General features: G+C 39.3%; 1 protein-coding gene and 1 pseudogene across 1 annotated transcript in view; both read left to right on the forward strand.

The window, feature by feature from the left end:
• Nucleotides 1–10488: 10488 nt before the first annotated feature.
• Nucleotides 10489–10762, forward strand: LOC102757092 (annotated as a pseudogene).
• A 4929-nt stretch (nucleotides 10763–15691) lies between these two features.
• GPR149 (G protein-coupled receptor 149) overlaps nucleotides 15692–25764 on the forward strand; it is a 50676-nt gene continuing 40603 nt past the window's right edge. Inside the window, exons 1-3 of the mRNA XM_006754874.2 lie at nucleotides 15692–17198; nucleotides 18111–18303; nucleotides 20716–21167. Of these exons, the coding sequence (XP_006754937.1) occupies nucleotides 16182–17198; nucleotides 18111–18303; nucleotides 20716–21167 (1662 nt within the window). The 5' untranslated portion in view covers nucleotides 15692–16181. The remainder of the gene's footprint in view (nucleotides 17199–18110; nucleotides 18304–20715; nucleotides 21168–25764) is intronic.

Here is a 25764-nt window from a genome sequence, read left to right on the forward strand (position 1 = left end):
TCGGATTTATTTAGTTTCTATAGCTGTCACTGGAGCTGAGAGCTGGCTCCAGCTCTGAGGCCCGGCTCCAGCTCTGAGTCCGTCGATGGCTGAAAGCAGGTGTCTGGGTTTGTTTAGCTTCTATAATTGCAACATGGTTGCATCTGGAACTCGGGGCTGGGCTGCGACAGGCAGGGAACCTTGGCTTCCTCCATCACTCGAGTAAGCAAGCCTCATGTTCGCTTCAGCTGCCTGGCTGTCGGCCGCCATCTTGGTTGGCAGTTAATTTGCATATCTTGCTGATTAGCCAATGGGAAGGGTAGCACAGTTATGGTTAATTACCATGTTTCTCTATTATTAGATAGGACTAGAGGCCCAGTGCATGAAATTCATGCGGGGGCAGGGGAGTCCCTCAGCCCAGCCTGCACCCTCTCTAATCCGGGACCCCTCGGGGGATATCCAACTGCCTCTCACAATCCAGGACCACTGGACCTAACCACTCGCCTGCCTGCCTGCTTGCCCCTAACCACCTCTGCCTGCCTGCCTCATTGCCCCTAACTGTTCCCGTGCTGGCCTGATTGCCCCTAACTGCCTCTGCTTCGCTCCACACCCGGGACCCAGGATTCCCTCCTCTGGCCAGTTGCCGGCACCTGGGACCTGGGCTTCCTTCCGTCTAGCCGGCCGCAGGCACCCAGGACCCGAGCCAGCTTCGCCTGGGCTGGCTGCAGCTGTGGGGGCTGTGGGGCGGGTGGCTTGTCCCTCTCCTGGGCCGCAGCCACAGGCACAGCCACTGGCACCCAGGACCACAAGGCAGGCAGCTTGTCCCTCTCCTGGGCCACAGCCTGGCTGGTCCCCATTCCTCTCTCACAAGCTCATTTGTGCCTGGCTGGGCCCATTCCTCTCTTGTGAGCTCATTTGTGCCTATCTCATCCCCATTCCTCTCTCCCCACTGTTGAGTGTCTGAGCCATTACAGCATGATGGCATGAGGGCATGATGACCATTTGCATATTAGCTCTTTATTATATAGGATTATATAGGATAGGATGATATGACCTGACACCTAAGTCTAGGATAATTACAGTGGACCTCAAGAAGGAATGTATCTGCCAAGAAGGATTCCTCATGGTTAACTGAGAACAAATGCATTACTAGAATCTAGCAGCCATTGCAGAGGACCCTCACCTATGCTGCATTTCAGGAAAAAGCTGCAGACGAACCTTCAGCCTCCTTCACTGTGCTCCTGCTGTCAATCCTTATAAAGAAGTTCCTGCTATTATCTTTCAACCAATGGACTGAGACCTACTCAGACCACTCTGAACTATGCAGCTATATTCTCATTTGCCGACCAATCAGAGCAGCTCCATTATGACCAATCGGAATGCTCAAAGATAATATGATGCTATATGAACCAATCAGGTTGTGCAAATTTGGATTCCTCATTTGCATGAAAGTGGAGCAATTAAGAACCAGGATGGGAATGTCTGTTACAAAAGCAGCCTCCCCTTTGTCTTTGAAGAACATACTTTTGGTTTCCAGAGGAGACTGTTTCCCCAATTTGCAAACTGTTCTCTTGAATAAAGTTTCTCCTCTTTCTGAACCCCAGATTTGGGATTCTAGTTGATATTAGATTGGTGGCAGCAAATTTCTGTTGATGAGCATTACACCAGACTACATTTACTTTTAACTTTGAGTCACCCATCACAACTCTGGATTCCTCATTTGCATGAAAGTGGAGAAAATGAGGTATGAAAATTCTAAGTCTCTAGAGTCTTTATAAAAACTAGCTTGAAAATATTACGATACATTTAGTTCTTGGACAGTAAGTAAAACTTAAAAGTCTATATCCATCATCTGGGTTACTCTCTAGACTTAAAAAAACACACACACACTAACTCTGAAGTGGGTAGAAAAGAAGGGTGAGTTACAATTCTATGACTTTTATGCTTACATGCAAATTGCATATGCATATCTAGGGGTTGGTGTCAAACTCAGGTTTAAGTGATGAAAACTGATTTATCTATTTACCTGGTTCATAAAGGCTCAGTGCCTAGGCAATCAACCTAACTCTTTGCAGAAAGACATGTTATTTGACATTTTTACCACAAAACCTTCTATGTCCTCAATATGCTATCTCTGATTATTCTTAAATACAATCTCAGTTGGCAAAAAAAAGGTTACTATACCAGGACACTTAAAGGCTTCAGAGAAGCACTTCACTAGATTCTAAAGCACTCAAGATATATCTCCAAAGCACAGGCAGAGTCTCCTTCAAAAATTACTCACAGCCCAGCTACTATTGGGGCATAGGCTCAGGACCACAGAGTTAAGACCAAAATGAGTTATTTATTCTGCTAATTCCACAAGGAATAGTTTCCATATTATCAATATCTCTAAAGCCCCATAAAAGAACATGGTTCTGTCAACATCAACTTCAAATAAACACTCCAAACCTAAAATTCCCAGCAACAGAAAGTCAGTTTTTCTTTGACATAGACCTGGGACTTGTCATTTCCAACACAACATTAATCATGTCGAGTATTTCTAAGCAATCCAGAAGGTTGATGCCATGTACTAATTTATCAATAGTTTTGCCCAATTTGTACATGACAAGCCTTTTATGTAGGAGTAAGACATTTAGCCAGTGAGTAAATCCAGCTGAACACACAACATCTCAAACTATACAAGAGTTTTATTATCTAGTTGTAATCATGAAAATGTTCTTTAACTTCTCAAGAGAGTCAAATGCTTGTGATGGTGATTAAAATAGAGAGGCTCATAAGCTTTCCAAAAAAGAAATAGTTTCTGAGTAGAAAAAAAACTCTTTGGAGAAATTTCATGCCATAGAAAATTATTATATTGTACATACTGAAGATTTTAAAATGTAGCTATTGCAAATTTTAACTAACTATTGCAAATGGCAAATGATAGGGAATACTGCTAACTATTGGTTAAATCAACTATACTATAGTAAGATCGTATATAATAAGATCACAATGTAGGTGAAATTACTTATTATATTGTGAATCACTTTACAAATAAAAAATAATTAAGAACTATGTAGAGAAAAATGCTAAGATGTATCATTATTTAATGGCGCTGGAGTGTAATAAAATAGACCATTTCTGTAACCCTTTGAGAAAAGAAGAAGTTATAGTTATATTTTGCCCCTACGCCACTCATGTTTCCACAAGTTTCCAAAAAGAAATTTTGTTTTTGGACAAACTACATTAGAAGCAAAAGGAGACGAAAAGACAGAGACAGAAAAAAACAGAGAGAGTAAGATAAGGAGGAGAGAGATAACCTAAAGAGCTAAAAGGTTTATATATTGCATGTACCTAATTGTGGAAAAGTGGAACTATAAAAAACCCCACTTTATAGTCTCATAATGTGCTTGTTGTCTTTTTCAGTAAAATGATGGGAGTTTTATGTTTGTTATGCGCTATTTAAATAGTAGAGTAAAATTCTCTTCTGGAGATATGTTTAAGAGAGACAAGTGTGTTTTACTGCTTTTATTAATCAAATTCTAACTAGCTTGCAATTTTATTACTTTAACATGTGTTCAAAAATCTTCTTGAGTAAGTTTAAATCTACTGATAACTTCAACATCTCTATATCAAAAGCCTATGTTTTTATTTCTAAAGATGTATTACTTTCTTTAATGAGATCCAAGAAATGGATTTTAGCATCACAGATATTCAGAACTGGAAGAACATTTCTATGTTACTCAGTCTGACCTTCAATTGAAATTATGAATTATCTCTGAATTGTCCCATGCCAGTGGGAACCCAGGTGCTCTTTGAACACTTTCCATGATAGGGAATCTTACTACTTCAGGAGATCTTCAGTTAAATTTCAAAGAGTTCTGGTAGGTTCTTTTTAAAATTCATATATTCACTTTAAATTTTTCTGATCTCCACTGCTTAGACATATTTCTCCATATAGAGAAGCAAAGAATAAATCTAATCCCACTTCCACATGAAAACTCCATAAATGCTAAGGAAAGCACTTTGAAGAGACTCTAGCACATAATATCCATTCAATAAATATAAGCTATTATCACTTTTATAATCAAAACCCTAAAAACTTTTTTTCTCAAACTTCCCATATCTAGTTTCTTTAAAATCCCCTTGTTTAGAATGTTTTAAAGACCTCTCTCAGCCTCAACTTCAAACCATGCTCAAGACACTCAAATTCTTTTCAGAGAAGTTGAGAATCTGACCTAATAAGACAGGATGCCATGACGCTATCTTCATCTTTTCACCATTTTTGTTTGTTTACAAAGAGAGCTTACTTCAACTCAATATAACAAATATTTATTGAGTGTCTACTCTACAGATGACTCAATACAATCTGAAGTTTCCTACCAGGTGGTTCTGAGAAAATTATCACACAAGTTTTCCTTTGCTCTTTTACAATCATTATATATAGCAGTGGTCACTAACCGGTGGTCCGTGAGGTCTGAAAGGTTGGCAACTGCTGATATATAGAACTGTTTATCCATTATCAATATTCAAATCCATGTTTATGCTTAATATTAATTAGTTCATTAAAAATTGATACTATTCATTGGATTTATTTAAGAAAATCTGACTATATTGATATTAGTATTATATTATAAATATATTAGAGGCCCAGTGCACAAAATTCATACATGGGAAGGGTCCCTAGCAGCTGCCAGCTGCTACCCAGGGCCTTCCTTTGTTCTGCACCATTCCCTGGTGATCAGCACATGTCATAGGGAGCAATCGAACTCCTGGTTGGTCAAACTCCTGAAGGGACACTTTGCCTATTAGGCTTTTATATATATGTATAGATATAAAATACAAATGCTTGTTTTTTAATAGGCTAAGTCCTAATACAATCAAATTCTATAAAAAATATTTCAGGCTTCATTCTAATAATCCTCTAAGAAGATTCCAAGAATCTAAGAATATTCAAGATAATACAATTCTAGTATAAAGAGACATTTGGGGGAGTCCTGTAAAGTATTTCAAAGAATTTTTACTATAGAATATGAATATAACATAGGCTCTTTGCTTTAACTTGAGGCAAATAAATTCTTGAGTTCCAAATATTTAACTTAGGCTTCACTATCATTATTATCTTCAGATTGCATTTTACAATATTTACTAGGGGGACTTCCAACCAAAAGCAGTGGTAAAAAAAACAACATAGTGGTGAAAAGATATTTCTACTCAATTCTCCTCTACAAAACAGAATGAAAAACCACCCTCCTCCAAAAAAGAAATAAAAAAGGGAATAAGACTCCATATTTAATGAAGCTAATACAATGAGTTTTGTACTGAAGACAGTAGAATGACAAGAGCAAACTCATATCTCTGTTGTTAAATTAATTAAACAAGGAGGCTATTAGAAGGAGGTGGTCTACAAAATCAAACCAGTATCTAAACCTGTAAATGCCTCCAGGTTAGTAAATGGATACTTAAGGACAACTAATCACAAACAGACAACAAGGATTTAAGCTACAGTCAATCTATAATTTTCTTTATTGGCTCTTGTCGGTGAAGCACTCCTAACCACTCTGGTTTGGGGCTGTTAGTTTGAACCACTTTGGAAAATACCAACTTGGTCCACCACTTCCGGTCAAACTTTCTGTTCCCACTCACATTGGAACCTATTGGTTTTAGCTAAAACAGAGTATAGATTTTAAAAAATAATAACTATATTACATAATATATATATATATATCCTCAAGCATTCATATTTCTAAACAAGAACCAAAATAAATAAATAATAATGCAACCCAAGAAGTTAAAAAAGAAAAAAAATTGATTTAATTTAATGGGTTAAAAAGAAAAGCAGTGCATTGATAAATAAATCCAAAAGCTAGTGTTTCCAATAAAATAGATACCCACTCCCACCTAATCAAGAAAAAAAATTGCTAAAACACAAATATTCAAAATGAAACCTAGGAGAGAAATGTCAAAATATGGGAAAATTGTATGAATTATTAGAGAGTGATTAGCTCAGCTCTATGCAAATATGTTTTAAAATCCAGATAAAATAGGCAATTTCACTTCTTTTTCCTTTTATTTCTATAATCCATTCCAATTTCTCTTATCCCTTAGGGATACAATCTATTGGGTTTAATGTTTATACTTCTTGTTTGTAGCTTACGTCTTTACAAAATGTGAGTTGATGTTGCATTTATTTGTTGCATCAATTTATTTCTAACACATGTATATAGTATTGTATCATACACCTTCCTTCAGTTACTTGTGGGGTTTTTTTAAGCACCAAAGTTTCTAAGATCAATCCATATTGCTCTGTGTACAACTGACCAGTACTTTTCATGCTATGTGTATCCACCACATTTTATGTATTCTCTCTTCCAGTTATGACCTTCCAGATACCTCCAACTCACCACCCACACAACTAATACTATAATAAATAGTGTCACATATCCACTTTTAAAGTTCTTATTTCCTTCATATACAACAGGCACTTATCTATATATATAAAAGCCTAAACGACCAAATGACCGGAACAACTGGTTGACCAGTCGCTATAGTGCACACTGACCACCAAGGGGCAGACACTCAATGCAGGAGCGACCCCTGGTGGTCAGTGCACTCCCACAGCCAACCTTCCATGGCCAGCCAACCTCCCCTGGTCCCTCCCCCCACCCGGCAGGCCCTGACCAGCAGGCCCCGGCCGGCAGCCAGCAGCCAGCAGCTGGCAGGCCCCGGTCAGCCTGGTCCTGATCAGGACTGGGCAAGACAGCTTCAATAGGCCCCGATCGCCGGCCAGGTCTAAGGACCCCACCCGTGCATGAATTTCATGCACTGGGCTTCTAGTAAATATATAATATATTTAGGTTTATGTTACTGTTCCTAGAACAGCTTTTTGGTAACTACATAGTCAGATTTGTCAAACTCTAAAAGCAAGATTGGCCCAACAATTCTAATGTTGAGAATTTATCTTACAAAAAGATACCTTGATATATGTATAAGGATGTTCACTCACATTCTTTTTTAGAAAAAAAACTATAGGGTAAAAATTTTACATGCTCCTTAATAAGGAACTAATTAAATTATCATTTATCCATACAGTCAAATATACAGCAGCTATATAATAGGAATGAAGTGCTGATATGATCTCCAAGATGAGTTGATCCATAAAAAAAATAAGATATAAGTATATTACATATGTAAATAGATTCTATTTGTGTATACATATGAAACTGTGATTAGTTATTACTTCTGCACAGTGAGAGCACAGTTTTCATTTGTAGTTTTGTTTTCCATTCCTTTACCATTATATTTAACCCATTTATAAGTCTGACTTAATGGCTTTTATGTCAAATTTTCTCTGGGACAAATCAATTTTAAAATATGGAATCTGTATCTATCAATTTGTCTCTTACCCCTTACCTTTCTAGGCTGGGCATATACCCTCCAACCCCAATGCCTACCACCACCAATAACAGAATCTATCAGCCCAGTTACCTCAGGTTTACTATCTCTCTCTCCCCACTCCCTTCTGTCCTCTCTTTTCATTGCACTTTTTATTAATTTGAGCATTAACTAGGAAATGGCATAATATATACAGTGACTTTTGGGGTTCTGATATGCACTGGACATGGAAGGAAAGGAGGAGATAAATGCCTCACCACAACAGCTTCCTCTTTACTGTCATCTATCAGTGAACCCAGAACTGGTGATGGTGTAGTATTTCCCTTTGAAAGAAATTGCCAGTTATGGACTTACGTACACCATAAACTCATCATTAATTATTCTAAGCTCTTAACATGCTTTTCATCTGAGCTTTTAAAGTTCTTCAGGATAGGTATTATTATCCTGTCTATAAAGATAGAAATACTGTGCCATACACAGGATTAAGTGTCTTGTTGAAGGATTCATAGCAAGTCCAGGGAGAGCTAGAAATCACATTCATGTCGTCAGATTTCGTTTTCTCCACCACAGTGACCAGAGAATCAATATCACTTTTCACCTTTACAGGACTATTATTTCTAATCCCTTACTGTATCTCTCTTTTATTCAAGATTTTAAAAGTCTATAAATAACCTTTTCATTTTAAATACACCTAAAAACCCTGGGGTATTTCTCTATACAAAGCCCAGAGACAACTCTGCCCTTGTGAGCAGACAATAAATGAGGAAAAGGAAGAAGTTGATTTAATTGCCATCTCAGTCACTGAATTACAGTATCATCTTGATCAATCGATTCTGTCTGCATGCACTAACTTCTCAGCTGTTAGATTTTGGATACAATTTCACTTCCCTTAGGGAAGTAAGAGCTACTGAGATAATTTCTTTAAGATCCTTGGAGCTCAGTAATACTAAATGAAAAGAAAAAACAGGTGGCCATCTACATCATTCTATTATTCTATTAGAGTTAGGGCCTCAGAAATTTGTATTGCCTCAGGAAGTTCTCTTCCTCAGCAATCCCTCTGATTTATTGAAGCACAGGATGTTTGCTACGTCAAGAAATCTAGAGAACAGGGCAGAAAAATAAAGTACATACAATCATGCTTCCATAATCCAGGGTTCTGTCTCTGGATAATCCACTACCAGCAGTGTAACTTTAGGTGGGTAATTTACTTTCCATGTCTCAGTTCCTTCATCTGAAAAACAGGGCTAAAACTAATACCCTCATCATAGGATTGTGGGATTCAATTAGTTAGTACATGTAAATAACTTAGAAAAATGTCCAGTGTATTATAAGGACTAAATAAATGTTAGCCATTTTTAGCATTGTTGTTATTGATATTATTAATTATAACATATCCCATCTAATAAAAGAACAATATGCAAATTAACCATCACTCCATCACAAAGATGGTGGGAGCCATGAAGCTGGAGTGAGCAGGAGGCTTGGGTTGCCCCCGGCGATGGAGGAAGCCAAGCTTCCCACTTGCCCTGGCTGGTCCTCAGCTCCACTCAAGGCTATAAAGTTTCAATTAGAGAAGATAAATAAATCCCAGATACCTGCTGGAAAAAAAAAAAGAAAAAAAGGACAGGCTGGGAGCTTGGGTCACCAGGGGGCTGGGCCAGCCTGAAAACGGCCATCAGCCCATCACCCAGGCTGGCCACACACCCATGGGGTGAGGATCCCAGTTGGGGGGCATGGCCAGCCTGCAAACAGCCATCAGCCCCTCACCCAGGCTGCAGGAGCTGCCCCCAGTGGTCAGTGTGCTCCCACAGGGAGAGCTCTGCTCAGCCACAAGCCAGACTAATGGCTGCCAGCACAGTAGTGGTGGCAGGAGCCTCTCCCGCCTCCTCAACAGCACTAAGGATGTCCGACTGCAGCTTAGGCCTGCTCCCCGCTGGCAAGTGGATATCCCCTGAGGGCTCCCGGGCTGCCAGAGGGATATCTGATTGCCAGCTTAGGCCCGATCCCCCGGGGAAGCAGGCCTAAGCCAGCAGGTGGATATCTCCCGAGGGCAGGTGGCCATCTCCCTGTGCGAGAGGGCACAGGCCGGGCTGAGGGACACCCACTCAAGTGCACAAATTTTTATGCACCGGGCCTCTAGTATAATATAATATATAATATTATTACATAAAATGTAGATATGTCTAAATCTCACAAATGACTCAAACATTCTACCAATTGGAGATTACTTTGAATTGAAATGCTATTTTATTTATATCAAGGATCAACAATTTTTTGTAAAAAGGCAGATAATAAATATTTTTGGCTTTGTAGGTCACACAGTTTCCCTCACAGCTACTCAGTGTTCAACTCCACTGTTGTAGCTTGAAAGCAACCGTGAAAAGACTTAAACAAATGGTTATGGCTATGTTCCAATAAAACTCTATTTTAAAAAAAAGAGACCATAGTTTGCCAACTCCTAAAATAAATCAAGAAATCTTTCAAAGTCACTGTTTTTATTTAGTTAAGTAAACTGGGACCTTTATAAGGAAATTACTCCTCCTGCCAAAAGACATGAGATAAAACATATTACCCATTACCATGCCCCAGGTATCATCTCAAGGCAAGATGATGATGCTCCTATAGGAGAGAGTGCTCAGATTAGAAAGCAAAGCCATAGCACTGGGCACAGAAAGAGATGCCACTCCCAGGGCAATGAGTGGCATTCATTTGGCAAAGGACTGGAAAGAGCAACCATCTTTGAGAATATGGTTAATGAAGTTTGGGTACATAAAGTGAACGTTAACCATTTATAGATGTGGAGACAGAAATTTCTGAAAATACTAAGAAAGGCTTTACTTAAAAGGAAGCAATACCCTAGTACACACTGACATGGGACAGGAGCGAGAGGGAAGATACATTATAATCAAGTATCAGCATTACATGGGACATGCCAAATGAAAAGAAATCAAGGCCAGGCCAGAACGAAGAACTAGTCTCATAGTTACTGAAAAGTTTTCACCCCCTCAGCTCCCTAGTGAAAAAAATTTAAAAATTAAGATCAGAATTCCTTTGTACATCACTTGCATTGATAATAGTTGGCTCAAGACATTATTCTAGCCTTTCCGGCAGTGACAACCTCCCCACGACAGTATGCTTCTCGCTAAGGATCTCCTCCGTCCCCCTCCAGAAGAGAAGAGGAAGCACAAGAGGAAGAACCTGGTGCAGAGCCCCGATTCCTACTTAATGGATGTAAAATGCCCAGGATGCTATAGAATCACCACCATGTTTAGCCAATTGCACGAACAGCAGTTTTGTGTGTTGGTTGCTCCCCTGTTCTCTGTCAGCCAACAGGAGGAAAAGCAAGGCTTACAGAAGGATGCTCCTTCAGAAGGAAGCAACACTAAAAGCACTTCAAATCAAGATGAGTAGGAAACCATCAAAGACATTTTGGATTTTTTTTAAAAGATATTATTCTACCCTTGAGATAACAGAGATATTGAAATAATTTCTTTGAAATCGTGTAGCTCAAATGGACCCCGTGAAAATAAGGTATAGGGGTCCCCTTGCATTATCTCATTACTAATTTAAGGCTTGGTCAATTTGCTGTGCATCAAGACATTTTCATCCTAAGCATTAAATATTTATTGTATTGAATCCCTTAGGATGAAAGGTTTTTTTCAGAGAGGAATTTAAGGAAGAAGATAGTATGAAAAATGACTGGACCATAGTTTCAAAGGACAGAAACTATAATGTTCTTTGCCACTAATGCACATTGTCTGACCTTTAGATACTCAAATGGATGTTGAATGAATGAATGCAAGTTCTTAGCATATAATCATATTTAAAACGGCTATATATTGTTGCTATTTTTATTCTGTAGGATAGGTTCAGTCATTCTTAATCTATTCAACAGCTTCACACAGCTCTATAAAAATTCTCCTCCAGATATTATCTTTATTAATGGCTAGATGAACCTTATATAACTACCAGATGAGTAAAACTGATTGCACAGTGACCATTAATAACAAGCCTTATTTCTCTCGATAGCTGTTCTACATTATCATATGAACATACATAGGTATATATATATATATAGATGTACATACATACAGAAATACCTCCAAATTTTGTCTCATCCAGGGAACAGGTTTAAAAAAAATCATAAAATTTCCTATTTGAGAGACCTTTGGATTAACAATGTATTTAGCAGATTTCAAAATTAGATTCATGAAGTTAGTCTCTTTGACTTGGAGCCAAATCCAAATTAAATTGTGTCCTTATTCACAGGACACAATTATAGGCATAGTAATCAGGCAGTAGTAAATATTGTAGGTTTCTGATGAGACATTGAAAAAGAAGAAAATAAATCACAACAATTGGGTTCTCCTATGATGCCAAATTGATAGTCCCTTTTTAAAAAACCATCAGCTAAAGCAGAGTATGCATGTATTTTATATAATATAGATATTAGATATGTACAATCATATATATTATAAATTTATACATTATACATGTTTATAAAATCTAGGTTTTACTTCTATGTAGTAAATGTATCTGTATAGATATATTGGATAATTTATGAGATCTTTCATTTCAGCTCTGATTATTAAGTTAGCAAAAGTCTTAAACTGGGCCAATCCTCTACAATGTTTTGGCTACATAACACTATATTTCTAGAAAGAGAAATATTATCATCTTCATGATTAATTTATCTATGATACCTTTTTATTTTCATAAAATAAGACTAAATGTTTCCATTGGTCCTGTGTTTACTACAGATGTTATTTTGCCATATTCAACTAGACTTTTTTAATGCCATTTCCCGTTCTGAGGATTTTCAGATATAATGTAGACTTTTAGAGAAATGAATAGCCTGCAGTGCTTTGCAAAGTTATAATTACATCAAGGAGTTCATAAACTAAAAGCCTAATGAAATTATTGCCATGTAATTCTCTGTGGGTTGTTTTATAGTCTGTAATGCTGTATTTGGTATGTGTTTTAAAATAATCAAAACAGCCTGGCCATTGTGGCTCAGTTTTTGAGCATTTACCCATGCACCAAGAGGTCGCTGGTTTGATTCTGGGTCAGGGCACATGCCTGGTTTCAGGCTTGATCCCCAGTAGCGGGTATACAGGAGGCAGCCTAGTGATGTTTCTCTCATTGATGTTTTTATCTCCCTTCCTCTCTCTCTAAAAATCATTAAAAACATTTTAAAAAAATAATCAAGGCAGCAGTAGGACAACAATAAACAAGTCTTCACCTAAGCTGTTCTAGCATAATCATAATTTCTATTTAAATAGATATAACTTTATTGCAAGTGAGACAGAGGAATGAGTCTCACAAGAAAGGAAAAAATTTTTAAGGCACAAGGGGCTTCTTAGACATCTTTCTTTCTAGTTTTCTAAAAGTTATGTGTAAGACATTTAGAATGATTATTTTATTATTAGCTCATGAGGATATTGTAAAGGAAATGAGATTAGGGTTAACGGAAGAGCTTACAACTTTCAAGAAATATACACACACACACACACACACACACACATATATATATACATAAAGCTTGGTCGACAGTTATTTATAAGTTAAAATTTTGAAAAATGAAGATATTCCAAACACGCTTTTTGACAAAGGAAAGCAAAAACAAAACTTTATCATTATTAACATCCACTGGGAATGTTCCCAAGCATGAGGTGCCAAGAGGGGTCATTGGAAAGTCTGGGTCTGTTGTGATTAAGAATGCAGAACCAGACAATGATTTTTAAATCTGGCTCTACCACTTTTGACCTGTGTGGGGGCAACAGTATATCTAACTATAATAGGATGAGCTAGATTAGCACTCAGTAACAATTGAACCTCAAACTCAGCCATTTACACAACAACTTTTACTTCTCACTCATACAAAGCTACTATAGGTTCCCACAGACCTCCAGGGCAACCCTGATCCTTCAGTTGGCCCAACATTTCAGGCTGCTTGAATCTTATGCCATCTTCATATTGATAAGGGCCTTTATGCGATAAAGTGAAAGAGAAAGCTTGGAGAATCCAAGCATAATCTCTTACAATCTTCTATCTTTTATTTGATGACAATAGATTTTTTAAAAAAAAATATTTTTATTGATTTCAGAGAGGAAGGAAGAGGGAGAGAGAGAAAGACACATCAATGATAAGAGAGAATCATTGATCATCTATCTCCTGCACGCGCCCCGCTCCCCTCCCCCACTTGGGATCAAGGCCATAACCCAACCTGGGCATATGCCCTGACATATGCTCTGACCTGGAATCAAACTATGACCTCCTGGTTCATAGGTCAACACTCAACCACTGAGCAACACCAGCTGGGTGACAATATTGATTATTGTGAAACAGGCAGAAAAGAAAATTAAGATGAAGTTAACCCAAATTATTTAAATATTATATTGTCCCTTTAGTACCTGAAAGGGCCTAAAAATAATCCATTCAAGCCCTCTTATTTTACAGATGTGAAAGCAAACACTCAGAGAAAGTATAAAAACTTTTGTCCAAGGTTATACAGCCTATAACTGCAAAGTCTGGAGTAAAACTCAGATATTTCTCCTACTTCCCCCACTGGCTATAATTCCACCAACTTTTGGATGTGTGCTAACACTCTTGCTTCTTTTGTTATAGCCTAGAGACCAGGGTGACATTCTGGTAAGATGTCTCTCTTCCAAATTTATATTTAATAGAAAACCCAGATATGATGGTAATGATAGAGGGAATGTCCCTAGACATCAAATGGAATTGCAACAACTATTATTGTCTATTCATTTTTAACAGTGTGATACTGATTGCCCAACCCAAATGAAAATCCAGAGTTAAATACCATATTAAATAATAATATTTTTTCATATGGCAGGAAAGAATAATATCTGAGAGAAGAGAGAGGATAGCATGCCACAGAAGACTGAACATAGTAAAAAATAAGGTCTGTTTATCATTTTGTGCTTTCTGAAGCAACATTATTTTAAGATGAGTTTACCCCAGATCTTTACTCGCACCACACTGTAAGGTCTATGTTAACAGTAGGGAGAGCTAGAGTGTTGTGCTAACTGTCAATGATTGTGTTCCATTTACAGAGCAAAGGGGAAATCAAACACCATGTCAAGAATAGCAAAGCACCTACTGTATTTATTGAAACGTATGGCTGGCAATGCCTAATACAATCACTTTCCACTTGAACAGATTCAGGTTCAAAATGTAGCTTCAATTATCTCTAAAATGAAGGGCATGCTCAGAGCTCTATTAGCACTTCCATTAATTTAGATCGTAATCATATCAACTTTCTCCTTTCCCTTACTCCACTTCCATTCAGACCCCTCTGGTCTTGAGGCTGAGCTGAGAAGGAATGCTGTAGGGTAGCCACCCCAAAGCATCCTGGGAAACGGCGGATCAGAACTACTGCTGTCAGTTACTTCTTTGCTAAACATCTCCTCTTGCAAAACTGACCACTGTTTAAATCAGTTCAGAGATGCAATGATTCCTTGCAACAGTCCTGGCAACACTCTGGCCCTATATAATGTAATCTGACTTTAACAACAAGAAATATTATTTATTCAAATGGTGGCTCGCTTAACTTGATGACACAGTCAGAAAATAGTTATGTTCCTAAAGCTAGTATGGCTCTATCAAAGATTCTGCAAAATCTTGTTTAGTGTAATGAGGACTGTAATGACATTTTTGTTTATTATTAGGTACAACATATACAGGGTGGGGCAAAAGTAGGTTTATAGTTGTTTGTATGGAAAATAATACAATAACTAATAAAAATAATACAAAAATAAACTGTTTTTCCTACTCACAAGTGTAACCTACTTTTGCCCCACTCTGTATTTAAAAACACAAACAAACAACCAAAGCTGGTACCTCCTATTCTTTTAAACATGGCATTGATAATATTCTTCCTCCAATAGATTATGAATCAGAGAGGTCTAGCTAAGAATAAAAGTAGCCCCTTCATGGTATAGCTTGGACTTCTCAAAGATGGTATTTGTCATTCACATCAAACCTGAGCAAGTATTTGGGCTAGTTTTATATGTTAAAACCAGAGGGGAAGGCTTAGCAAAGACACTGCTTCTTGTTTCAGATGAGGCAAGCTGAAAAGATGGATATCATTTGGCTCATACACTGAACTCCCCTCCCTTTTGTTCCTGCTTCTCTCCTGCTTGGAGCTGGCTCCTCCCTCCTTCCTGCAGCTCCGAGGATCACTGGCTGATTGAAGAACCTCCATTCCCAGTAGGGAGTGTGCAGGAGGCAGCTTCTCATTGATGTTTCTGTGTCTCCCTTCCTCTCTCTCTTTCTCTCCCACTTTCTCTCTCTCTCTGCCACTCTCCCTGAATCGGCAAAGCTGAAACCTACCTGATACTCTCTCTGCCTTTGAATCCAGCTCTGGAAACAAATGCATCATTTTACTGCTCTTAAAAAGTGAAAAGAGTTTGATTTTCTCCAGCTACAAACTGCTTTGCTCCATAAGAAGGACCCTAAAGGACCCAGACAGCATTTTTTTTTTCCCAATCTGCCTGAGGAGCTTTTGCTTTTATGCCTGAAACTTGATGGTTTTAGGGAAGAGGTTTTGGTTGGGTTTGTTTTTAATGGGAATGTTGAAAAGTTTCTTATTGATGCTTTCCATGGAATCCAATTTTTAATATGGGTTGAGTCAGATCTAAAGGAGAAATGCCTGACCATTCTCTGCTCGACTGACGGGGGGGAACATGTAGAGGGAAACTTGGTAGGAGAAAATGAGATCTGATTTGCAGCTAACAGCTCAGCTTTATTTTGAGAATATGTACAGGCTCAGGGAAAGGGAAATTAAATATTGACCGAGGACAATGTCTGTATTTCTCAGTAACTTAACAAATGACTCTAGTCTATGGAAAGAGAATCATAATTCGACAGATCTTTTAAATCCACCAGGAACTCTGAACGGCTACCTTTTCTGCCTGACGTGCTTACTGACTGTCGCAGCCCTGGCAGGCAGCATCTATTCACTCGTTTCCCTGCTGAAAACGCAGAACAGAACTGTTGTGTCCATGCTCGTGGCGTCCTGGTGCGGGGATGATCTCCTGAGCGTCCTGTCCGTGACCATCTTCATGTTTTTGCAGTGGCCAAACGAGGTCTTTGACTACTTCCAGTCTCTGTGCGCCACCTCTGCCTTACTCTATTTGTGCCAGGGCCTCTCGAGCAACTTGAAGGCGACGCTCCTAGTCTCATACAACTTTTACACGATGCGCAGGACGGTAGGGAGCCAGGCAGCCTCCAGAAGATCCAGCCAGGTGCTCGGCGTGGCCCTGACAGTGTGGGCAGCCAGCTTGCTGCTCTCCGCGCTCCCACTGTGCGGCTGGGGCGCCTTCGTGCGCACGCCCTGGGGCTGCCTGGCGGACTGCTCCAGCTCCTACGTGCTGCTGCTCTTCGCGGTGTACACTTCAGCCTTCGGACTGCTCGCCGGCCTCTCGGTCCCGCTCATTCACCAGCTGCTGTGCTCAGAGGAGCCGCTGAGACTCCATGCCCACTACCAGGAGATTTCCCGCGGAACGTCCACCCCCGGGACCCCTCCAACTGGGGAGAGAGTGCATTCCCTGTGCCCAGAGGATGCTCTGGGCCCTGCCCTGCGTCGCTTTGCGGGATGCTCCCCGAACTCGGACGCCGTGCTGGCGCCGGGGCCGCCCGGAAGGGTGGAGGAGCAGGAGCGCGGGCCAGGGCGCAGCGTCGCCACTGGGGCTGGAGCCTGCAGGCGTGAGGACCCGGGGACTCTCTATGGCACCAGGAGCTTCAGCGTGAGCACAGCGCAGAAGCGCTTCTCTTTGATCCTAGCGCTGACCAAAGTCATCCTTTGGCTTCCCATGATGGTAAAAGTGCAGTTGCTCGCAGCGCGCGGGTGTGTGTGCCAGACAGCGTGAGTGCGTGCTGGGACCGGACGCCCCTGGTCTGGGGAATCACCGAGAGTCCGCTTCCAAATGTAGCTCTCGCGGTTTTAGAGATGGGCTTGTAGGAAGGCAGTTGAAGGGCAGCGCTGATCCGCAGAGAAGCCTTGATACCAAATGCTTCTTTCCAAATATTAAAATTGGGGAGGGGGCGAGGAGAGCTTTGGGGCATTGGATACTGAGTTTTCCAAGATCTGTCGTGGCCAAGGGTGTTCACGTTTCTCATAGCAACCCCTGGGAGTATTCAGAAAAGGAGGTAGTTATAAAAAAGAGATGTGTTCTTGTTTCTCCCCCATCTTCTGTTGTTATTCCATTCTCTCCACTCCATTCCTGCCTGGTTAGGAGGAAACGCCCATCCCATCCGGAGAGGCTCAATCAGAAGTAGAGAGCGAAGAGCAGGGACTAAACAGGCTTTTGTTCCAGCCTTCAGAGGGATCCCAGTTGAGAAGCACCAGGGCAGCACCCTCTATGACAGCTGGCCTGCACAGAGGTGACATTCCAGGGATGTGACAAAGGACCATCTGGGGGACCAGGTTCAGGTTTCACAGACACTTGCCTGTTTTCCCAGTAGAACCCCAGTTCCCCATTGTGGACTGTGCTAGCGGCAGGCAAGATCAGACACTCAGGAGTGTAAACCCCCAAAGTCCTGTTCTGTCTGGAGCATCTGAGATCCCAGGAGACCACCACTAAAGCTAGGGGTGCCAACCCAGGGGCAGAACTCCGGCTCTCAGGCAGGGAAGGGGCCAGGAAAAGGAGTCTGGGACAGCATGCTTGGGGAAAGGTCTGGGGAAGTGAAAGTGTGATGCTGGGGTATGTCTGAAGCTCTCTCCTTTGCAGATCCACATGGTGGTCCAGCATATGGTGGGTTTTCAGAGCCTTCCCTTCGAGTCACTCAGCTTCCTGCTAACCCTGCTGGCCACCACTGTAACCCCCGTGTTTGTCTTGTCCAAACGCTGGACCCACCTGCCCTGTGGCTGCATCATCAACTGCAAGCGGGATGCATATGCAGTGGCATCCGATGGGGGGAAAAGTAAGTCCTCCTCAGTGCGGCGGTTGGGAGCAATATCATACAGTCAAATACAGAAAAGTGGTCTATTGAGAAAGTTGCCCACCGAGTAGGGGGCGAAGAGTCCAAGGACAAATGTAAATGGAAAACAGAGGAAAGAAATTATAATGTGAAACAATTATTGGCACAGTGCTGGAAGGAAGTTATAAGTGAGTGGGTTTAAAACAACGCTGTGAAGTGCTTATACATTGAATAATAATTTCAGGTAAATTCAACGAGGGCTCTTGGGCATCAGGTCCACCATAGCTCTTAGCCCAGAGTAGGAAATAAATTCATCTCCCAAGTCTACATTAAGAAGCCTGCATCTGAAAAGAGATGAACTCTCTAAAGAGTTAAAGATTCATTATATGATAGCCCATTATTATTTAATGGAACAGTACAGAAGAGCATTTTCATTATTTGCTGCTTGTATTCTTCCAGGGTTTAGGAGAGTTTTTAGAGTAACAATAAATGCCTGAAAACAGTTCCAAAACAAAATTTAAGTGTATGCCTCTGCTTTTAGAAAAACACAAAACAAAATCCCCACCAAATACCTGAGTTTTTTTTTAAAAAGAACAAAGCATATAAAAAACATTAACAAGTCGATAAATTCTAACAGTCTATCAAATGTTAACCTCTTGCCACTAAATTAATGAACCAGCTTCTTGTAGTATTTAAAATTGTGAAAAAGAGTCTAGTGCCAGTGAAAATGAAAAGCCTTAATTAAGTGGTTCAGGACAGTTCTTTTAAGAAGTAAAGAGCACCTGTATCAGAGCTGAAAAGTAAAGCAATGCAACAGACATCACTGCAAATGGTCTAGGGAGTATTCTATCTGATACGGCCGAGATAGAAGAGCATAGGGCAAACTAGCAGAATCAACAATAACATTAAAATTTCATGTTTGAAATAAAAACCATGCCTTTCAAGATCAAAATAATAGTTTTCTGTATCTTGCTCTTGTTTGTACTTATTGTAAAATTCAGGGAAGGCCCTGAAATATGTAGGCATACAGAAAGAGGCATGGATTCTAAAATAAAATGTGAGAAATAATTAGTTTAAAATACTTATAGTTCAGATGACTCCAAGACTCAAGGGGCATTCTTTGAATAAAAATGATATATTTTCACTGTCTGAGGATTCCGCATAAATTTTCCTTTTGCTAGGACGACACTACAGAAAACCCCAAAGATGGCCTGTCCTCAAGTATGCAGGGGCTTGATCAATTACAATACCTTGAATCTTGGGAGTGTGACTCCGATTTCACATTTAAGCTTTTTTTCCTCAACAAACTAAGATCCCCCCCTTTAAATCTTTATCAGTGAACTCCAGAAACAAGAAAGGAATTTTCCCCTAACTCATACTTACCACAGGTTCATTATGCAGATGGAAATATAATTCCACATCTCAGCTTCACTGAATGGAAACTGAGACTTGCAACCTGATGATGAACGTCAGGAATAAAAATACTCTACAGACATAACAATTCTCTCCAGCAGTCACCTGTATTATGTCTCAAAACAAAAACGTTAAAAAAAAAGGTTTTAACAGTCTCAGGTGGTAGACATATACATTGGATATGGCTTTCAGACTCATTTTGTTTGCACGATACGTGTTCTTTATAAATTAAGTAGTTAAAATATTTTATATCACAATCAGATTTTAAGCTTTAACTGTGGACAAAATCAGAGTGTCTGGTGACATATTTCTCTGAAGAATTATTTTATAAATTGATATAATTACATATGTATACATTGTAATTAGCAAGTTATGATTAAAACAAAAGACTAGAGCTAATCACGCTTTTCAGAGTTTTGCTTTTCAGAATAGATACAGTATATCTCCTTTTCTTAAGTGTAGTATAGAATTCAAAAGATCCTGACTATAGTCTAATAGTCTAAGTTACTTGTTAGTTATTAGTCAAGCCCTGTTAACTCTTTTATATTGTTATAACCTATTACATATATTAGTTAACTCAGTCAGTATTTACCTTAATGTTAAGGAAAGTCACTAACAAGAAGTGTTTTTATTGGTTACATTTCATAATTAATGCACTGTCCCTAACTTAAAGACAGCACATCTGAGACATTATGAGAGTTTTCTAATTAATAGTTAAATTTTTGATACATAAAACTGATTTAAAGACTACTGGGTTCTTGGAATTGGATGTATTTCAATGCTAATTGTGCAAGAGAGAAACATTAGGCACGGAGTGAAAAAATGACTTGAATTTGTGAGGCATACTTGCTTTGCATAATTGACAAGAAGTAAATGAAGATAGTTTTTAAATTCATAGTAATGAGGTTGAATGCACTTTCCTAATTTTATTTACTATGTATATTCAACTGTTGTTTATATCTACTTTCCTAACCATGGAATTTTGTTTTTGTTTTTACTTAGCCAAGAGAAACTGCTTTGAATTCAACCTATCATTTGAACAAAGTTATGGAATTTATAAAATAGCACATGAAGACTACTATGGTGATGATGAAAATTCTATATCCTATCACAATCTCATGAACTATGAATGCAAAACTCCAAAAGATTCTCAGAGAGACACTCCTAATATCTTCAGTGCCATAAAAGTGGAAATCAGCACTACACCCTCCCTGGACAGCTCCACACTTAAAGGCATTAACAAGTATACGAATACTGATATAGAGACTAAACAGGATTCCCACAATGAAAAGGGCGTTGACCCACTGCTCTTTGAAAAAACAGGTGATATTCACTATGAAGAAACCACCTTTTTGGAAGGGCCAGAAAGAAGACTTTCTCATGAGGAGAGTAAGAAACCAGACCTTTCAGACTGGGAATGGTGTAGGAGTAAATCAGAAAGAACTCCTCGTCAGGTACAGTAAAGATTATTCTTCCTGTGAAATTAAAGTGAGAACAAATATGACAGGCCAAAAAAATTATCAGTTGCGTATTCCATTAAATCAAGTCCAAGTCTAATTACACTTGCCTCAATTAATTTCCATAATACTAAACTTTATTTCAAGGTATCTTTGAAAGGACCTTACATTTTCATTCTATATATATATATGGATTAAAAGAGTTAAATAGATTATTTGAGAATTGTAGGGCAAGCAATCTACTTAAATTCAGACTACACCCTCAGAACTTGTTTCAAATTAGTTAACTTGTAGGTTTTATTATTCCTTCACCCAAAAAGTATTTGACACCAAGATAAATTTCTTTTTTTAAATGTAAAGGCAAATATTTATACAACTAGTGGTGAGAAGGATAGTCCTGCTGCAACTATTCTAGACAGGTTGCATGTTAATCTTGCTAGAACTAGTCCCTCTAGTTCTCCTTAGCAATGAAATAAAGAACTATTCCAGAATACACACAAGTGAGTCTTTGCAAGCCCTGCTGAATGTCTATCCCTTTAAGGATGAACGAAAGGTTTTATAATATCTATATTAATAAAAGGGTAACATGCTAATTAGGGCAGATGTCTTCCAGACGACCTTCTGGACAAAGCCACAGCAGCTGCTAGGGCTGAGGCTCAGGCAGCTGTGGGCGGCTTCAAAGGGCGGAGGCGTGGCTGTGAAGGGCCAGCAGTGGCAGCAGCAGTGGGGTAATGGGGGCGGCGCCTTCCCCTGATCTGCCAGGTCGCCTCCTGCAGAGAGAGGCCAGACTGCAGCTTAGGCTGGGGCTGAGGCAAAGTTGGTTAGGGGCGATCAGGCTGACTGGGGGGGAAGGTAGGGGCGATCAGGCCAGCAGGCATAGGCAGTTAGCCTAAAGCAGCAGTCAGACATCCCCCGAGGGGTCCCAGATTGAAGAGGGTGTAGGCCAGGCAGAGGGACATCCCCCCCTATACATGAATTTCATGCAGCAGGCCTCTATCTATACTAATAAAAGAGTAATATGCTAATTAGACTGGGAGACCTTCCGGATGTTTTTCCAGACAAAGTCATGGTGGTGGGCTGAGACAGAGGTGATTAGGGGCAATCAGGCCAGGAGGGGAGGGCAGTTGGGGGCAAGCAGGCTGATGGCAGGGGGGGGCAGTTGGGGTGAGCAGGCTGGTAGTAGGGGGCAGTTGGAGGCAATCAGGCCGGTGGAGGGGGCAGTTGGGGGAGAGCAGGCTGGCACGGGGGGCAGCTGGGGGTGATCAGGCCAGCGTGGGTGGCAGTTGGGGGTGATCAGGCCAGCAGGCAGAGTGGTTAGGGGCAATCAGGAAAGCAGGCAGGTGAGCGGTTAGGAGCCAGCAGTCCCAGATCGCAAGAGGGATGTCAGGCCTAAACCGGCAGTCAGACATCCCCTGAGGGGTCCTTGATTGGAGAGAGTGCAGGCCAGGCTGAGGAAACCAACATGTTCCCCCCGCCTTGCAGGCCTCTGAGCCTACAGTTTGAAACATTTTAACAAATATAGAAGCTATCATCAATGTTTCTAACTCTCTATCCCTCTCCTTTTCTCTCTGTAAAAAATCAATAAAATATATTTTTTTTAAAAAAAGAGAGGGGCTAAATTTACCCTCTAATCTATGCTGCATAAAGTGAAATAAGACTAGAAAAATACCCCAACACATAATCTCTTTACTCCCTCCCCCCCAAAAAGTGCATATTCTCTTTACATTTTAAAAAAGAAACTATCAAAAAATTAAATTGGGCATTGAGATGTTAAATGTTTTCTCTGACATTGTTAGCTTAACAATTGCAAATGCTTCACTTATTTGCTGAATAACTTTCAACATTTTTAATTGAAGTGAAGATTAGAGAAAAATTCACCTATCAGATCTGTAGCTTCAAGGCAGTCATCCTAACACAAATGACTGTCAGGAGTACAGATGTTTTATATCTGGTTATGTTCATTTGTCTGGAGTATTTCATTCATTACTCCACTGTTCAGATATCTGAAAATTTGTTACACTGCTTTTAAAAATAATTTATAAGCTTGATTGTTTTATGATTATACAGTAATATAATTATTATAGAAAATTTAGAAATTGCTGATAAGCAAAGAAAAACACCCACTTGCAACCATCCAGAGCTAACCACTGTTTACATTTTATCTAATAAAATTTTAAGCTCTTTCTTATAATTTTGACAAAAATGGATCATATTGCATGCTTTGTTTAAAATGTTTTTCTCCACTTCAGAGTATAATTTTCACCTGATTTAAATTGTTCAAGCCCCATGTTCTAATATATGGTATAGTTTAGAATAATTATTTTGAGTATGGCTGAAAACATCCATGAGTGTAAATTTGTTCACAAGTATTTAAAATGAAGGGAAATGAATAAACTAATTCAAATATTTCATAACACATGTTGTGATCCTCCCAGTAATGCATCTTTTCTCAAATGAAGTAAAACTGAGCTATCTTATTGTTCACTTTCTATAAATCCAAGGAGATTAGCCTTAGATCAAAGTTTGTGTTGAATCCTATAATTCACCTTTTAAACTAAGAATTCTGTTAAAAACAAACAAAAAAACTCATGGTTTAAAAAAACCTTAAAGGCCATAACCGGTTTGGCTCAGTGGATAGAGCATCGGCCTATGGACTGAAAGGTCCTAGGTTCAATTGCAGTCAAGGGCATGTACCTTGGTTGTGGGCACATCCCCAGTAGGAGGTGTGCAGGAGGCAGCTGATCGATGTTTCTCTCTCATTGATGTTTCTAGCTCTCTATCTCTCTCCCTTCCTTTCTGTAAAAAATTAATAAAATATATTTAAAATAAAAGCAAAAACAAAAAACCTTAAAGGCTATGTATTGGAACCACCCCATCTGGCTTGAATCTTTTCTACAACCTCTTATTGAGTGGCTAGATTATCCCTTATGTGACCTCAAGTGCCTGGAAACTCAGTTTATTTTTTAAAAGCAGGCTCACTTAATACTTTATACACACACACACACACACGCACACACACGCACACACACACATTGATTTTAGAGAGGAAAGGAGAGAGAGAATCAAACATCAATGATGAGAATCATTAATTGGCTGCCTACTGCACGCCCCCCTCTGGGGATCGAGCCCACAACCAGGGCATTTGCCCTTGACCAAAATTGGACCGGGGATCTTTCAGTCCATAGACCAATGCTGAGCAAAAACGGGTAGGGCAAAACTCACTACATTTTAAAAAACTTTGTTGTGAACTTATTTTATATTTACAAAACAGTTTTAAAAATAGTACAGAGTTCTATTATTGCCAAATAACACAGATACTTACTGAGCATCTGCTATGTGTCATATATAGGTCTAAGCACTGTACATATAATTGCTCATTTAGTATTCACAAGGACTATCTGACATATTATTACCCCGTTTTACAAATGAAAAAATACTGGAACACAGAAAAGTTAAGCCTAAAGTCTATCATGAAAAGAGCCTGGGAGCAAACTCAGGAATTCTGATCCCAGAGACAGTCCACATATCCATTACCATAACTGCTTCAGAGAGATAGTTTATGGCTAGCAAATCATTACTTACACTAATTTCTAATCTATTCACCTCACATAGGACAATTAATATCACCCAGGGAACCTTTAAATATGCCCCCCCCACAGAAATTCTGATTTAATTCGTCTGGAATAAGATTGGGGTATCAATATTTTTAAATCCTTGTGTGTGGATACTTGCAAAATATATAACCAACAAAGGACTTCTATTTAGAATATATAATTTATAAAGAACACCAATAGATCAATGAGAAAATGACAGATACCTGACAGTATATAAGCAAAAGATTTAAACTAGTATTTCACATAAAAGGAAATATAAATATCTGTAAACATACAGAAAGAAACACCACATCATTAGCAATCTGGAAATCTCAATTAAAATAGCAATATGAGACCACTGTGTTCCCAAAGAATAGCCAAAACTAAACAGTCTGACAATGCCAAGAATTGATGAGAATGCGGAACAATATAAATTCACAAGCTACTGGTTGAGTAAATTCTTAAAAACACTTTGGAAAACAGTTTTGCAATAGCTATAAAAGTTATATAAATACATGGTTCATGTCCCAGAAATTCCATTCTCGGGTATATACCTTAGAACTGCATTATCCAATACAGTAGCCACTATTCACACATAGCTCTTTAAATTTAAATTAAAGATTTTTTAAAATTAAAATTCAGTTCTGTAATTGCATGACTCACAACATAATGCTCAATATCCAAATGTGGCCAGTGGCTACTGTGTTGGACAGCACAAATAGAAAGCATTTCCAGCATTGCAGTTCTAATGGACAGTGCTACCCTACAACATGTTTGTTTCTGGAAGCTCTATTTGTACTAGCCCCAACATTTAAGGATAAATAAAAGTCCATTATTAGAATGGATAAATTGTTAAACCCTATATAATAAAAGGCTAATATGCAAATCGACTGAATGGCAGAATTGAGTTTTTACAGAGTGGAAGGGAGAGAGGTAGAGAGTTAGAAACATCGATGAGAGAGAAACATCGATCAGCTGCCTCCTGCACACCTCCTACTGGG

Source organism: Myotis davidii, unplaced genomic scaffold (assembly GCF_000327345.1).
Source record: "Myotis davidii unplaced genomic scaffold, ASM32734v1 scaffold153, whole genome shotgun sequence".
In the NCBI taxonomy this organism is placed as follows: Eukaryota; Metazoa; Chordata; class Mammalia; order Chiroptera; family Vespertilionidae; genus Myotis; species Myotis davidii.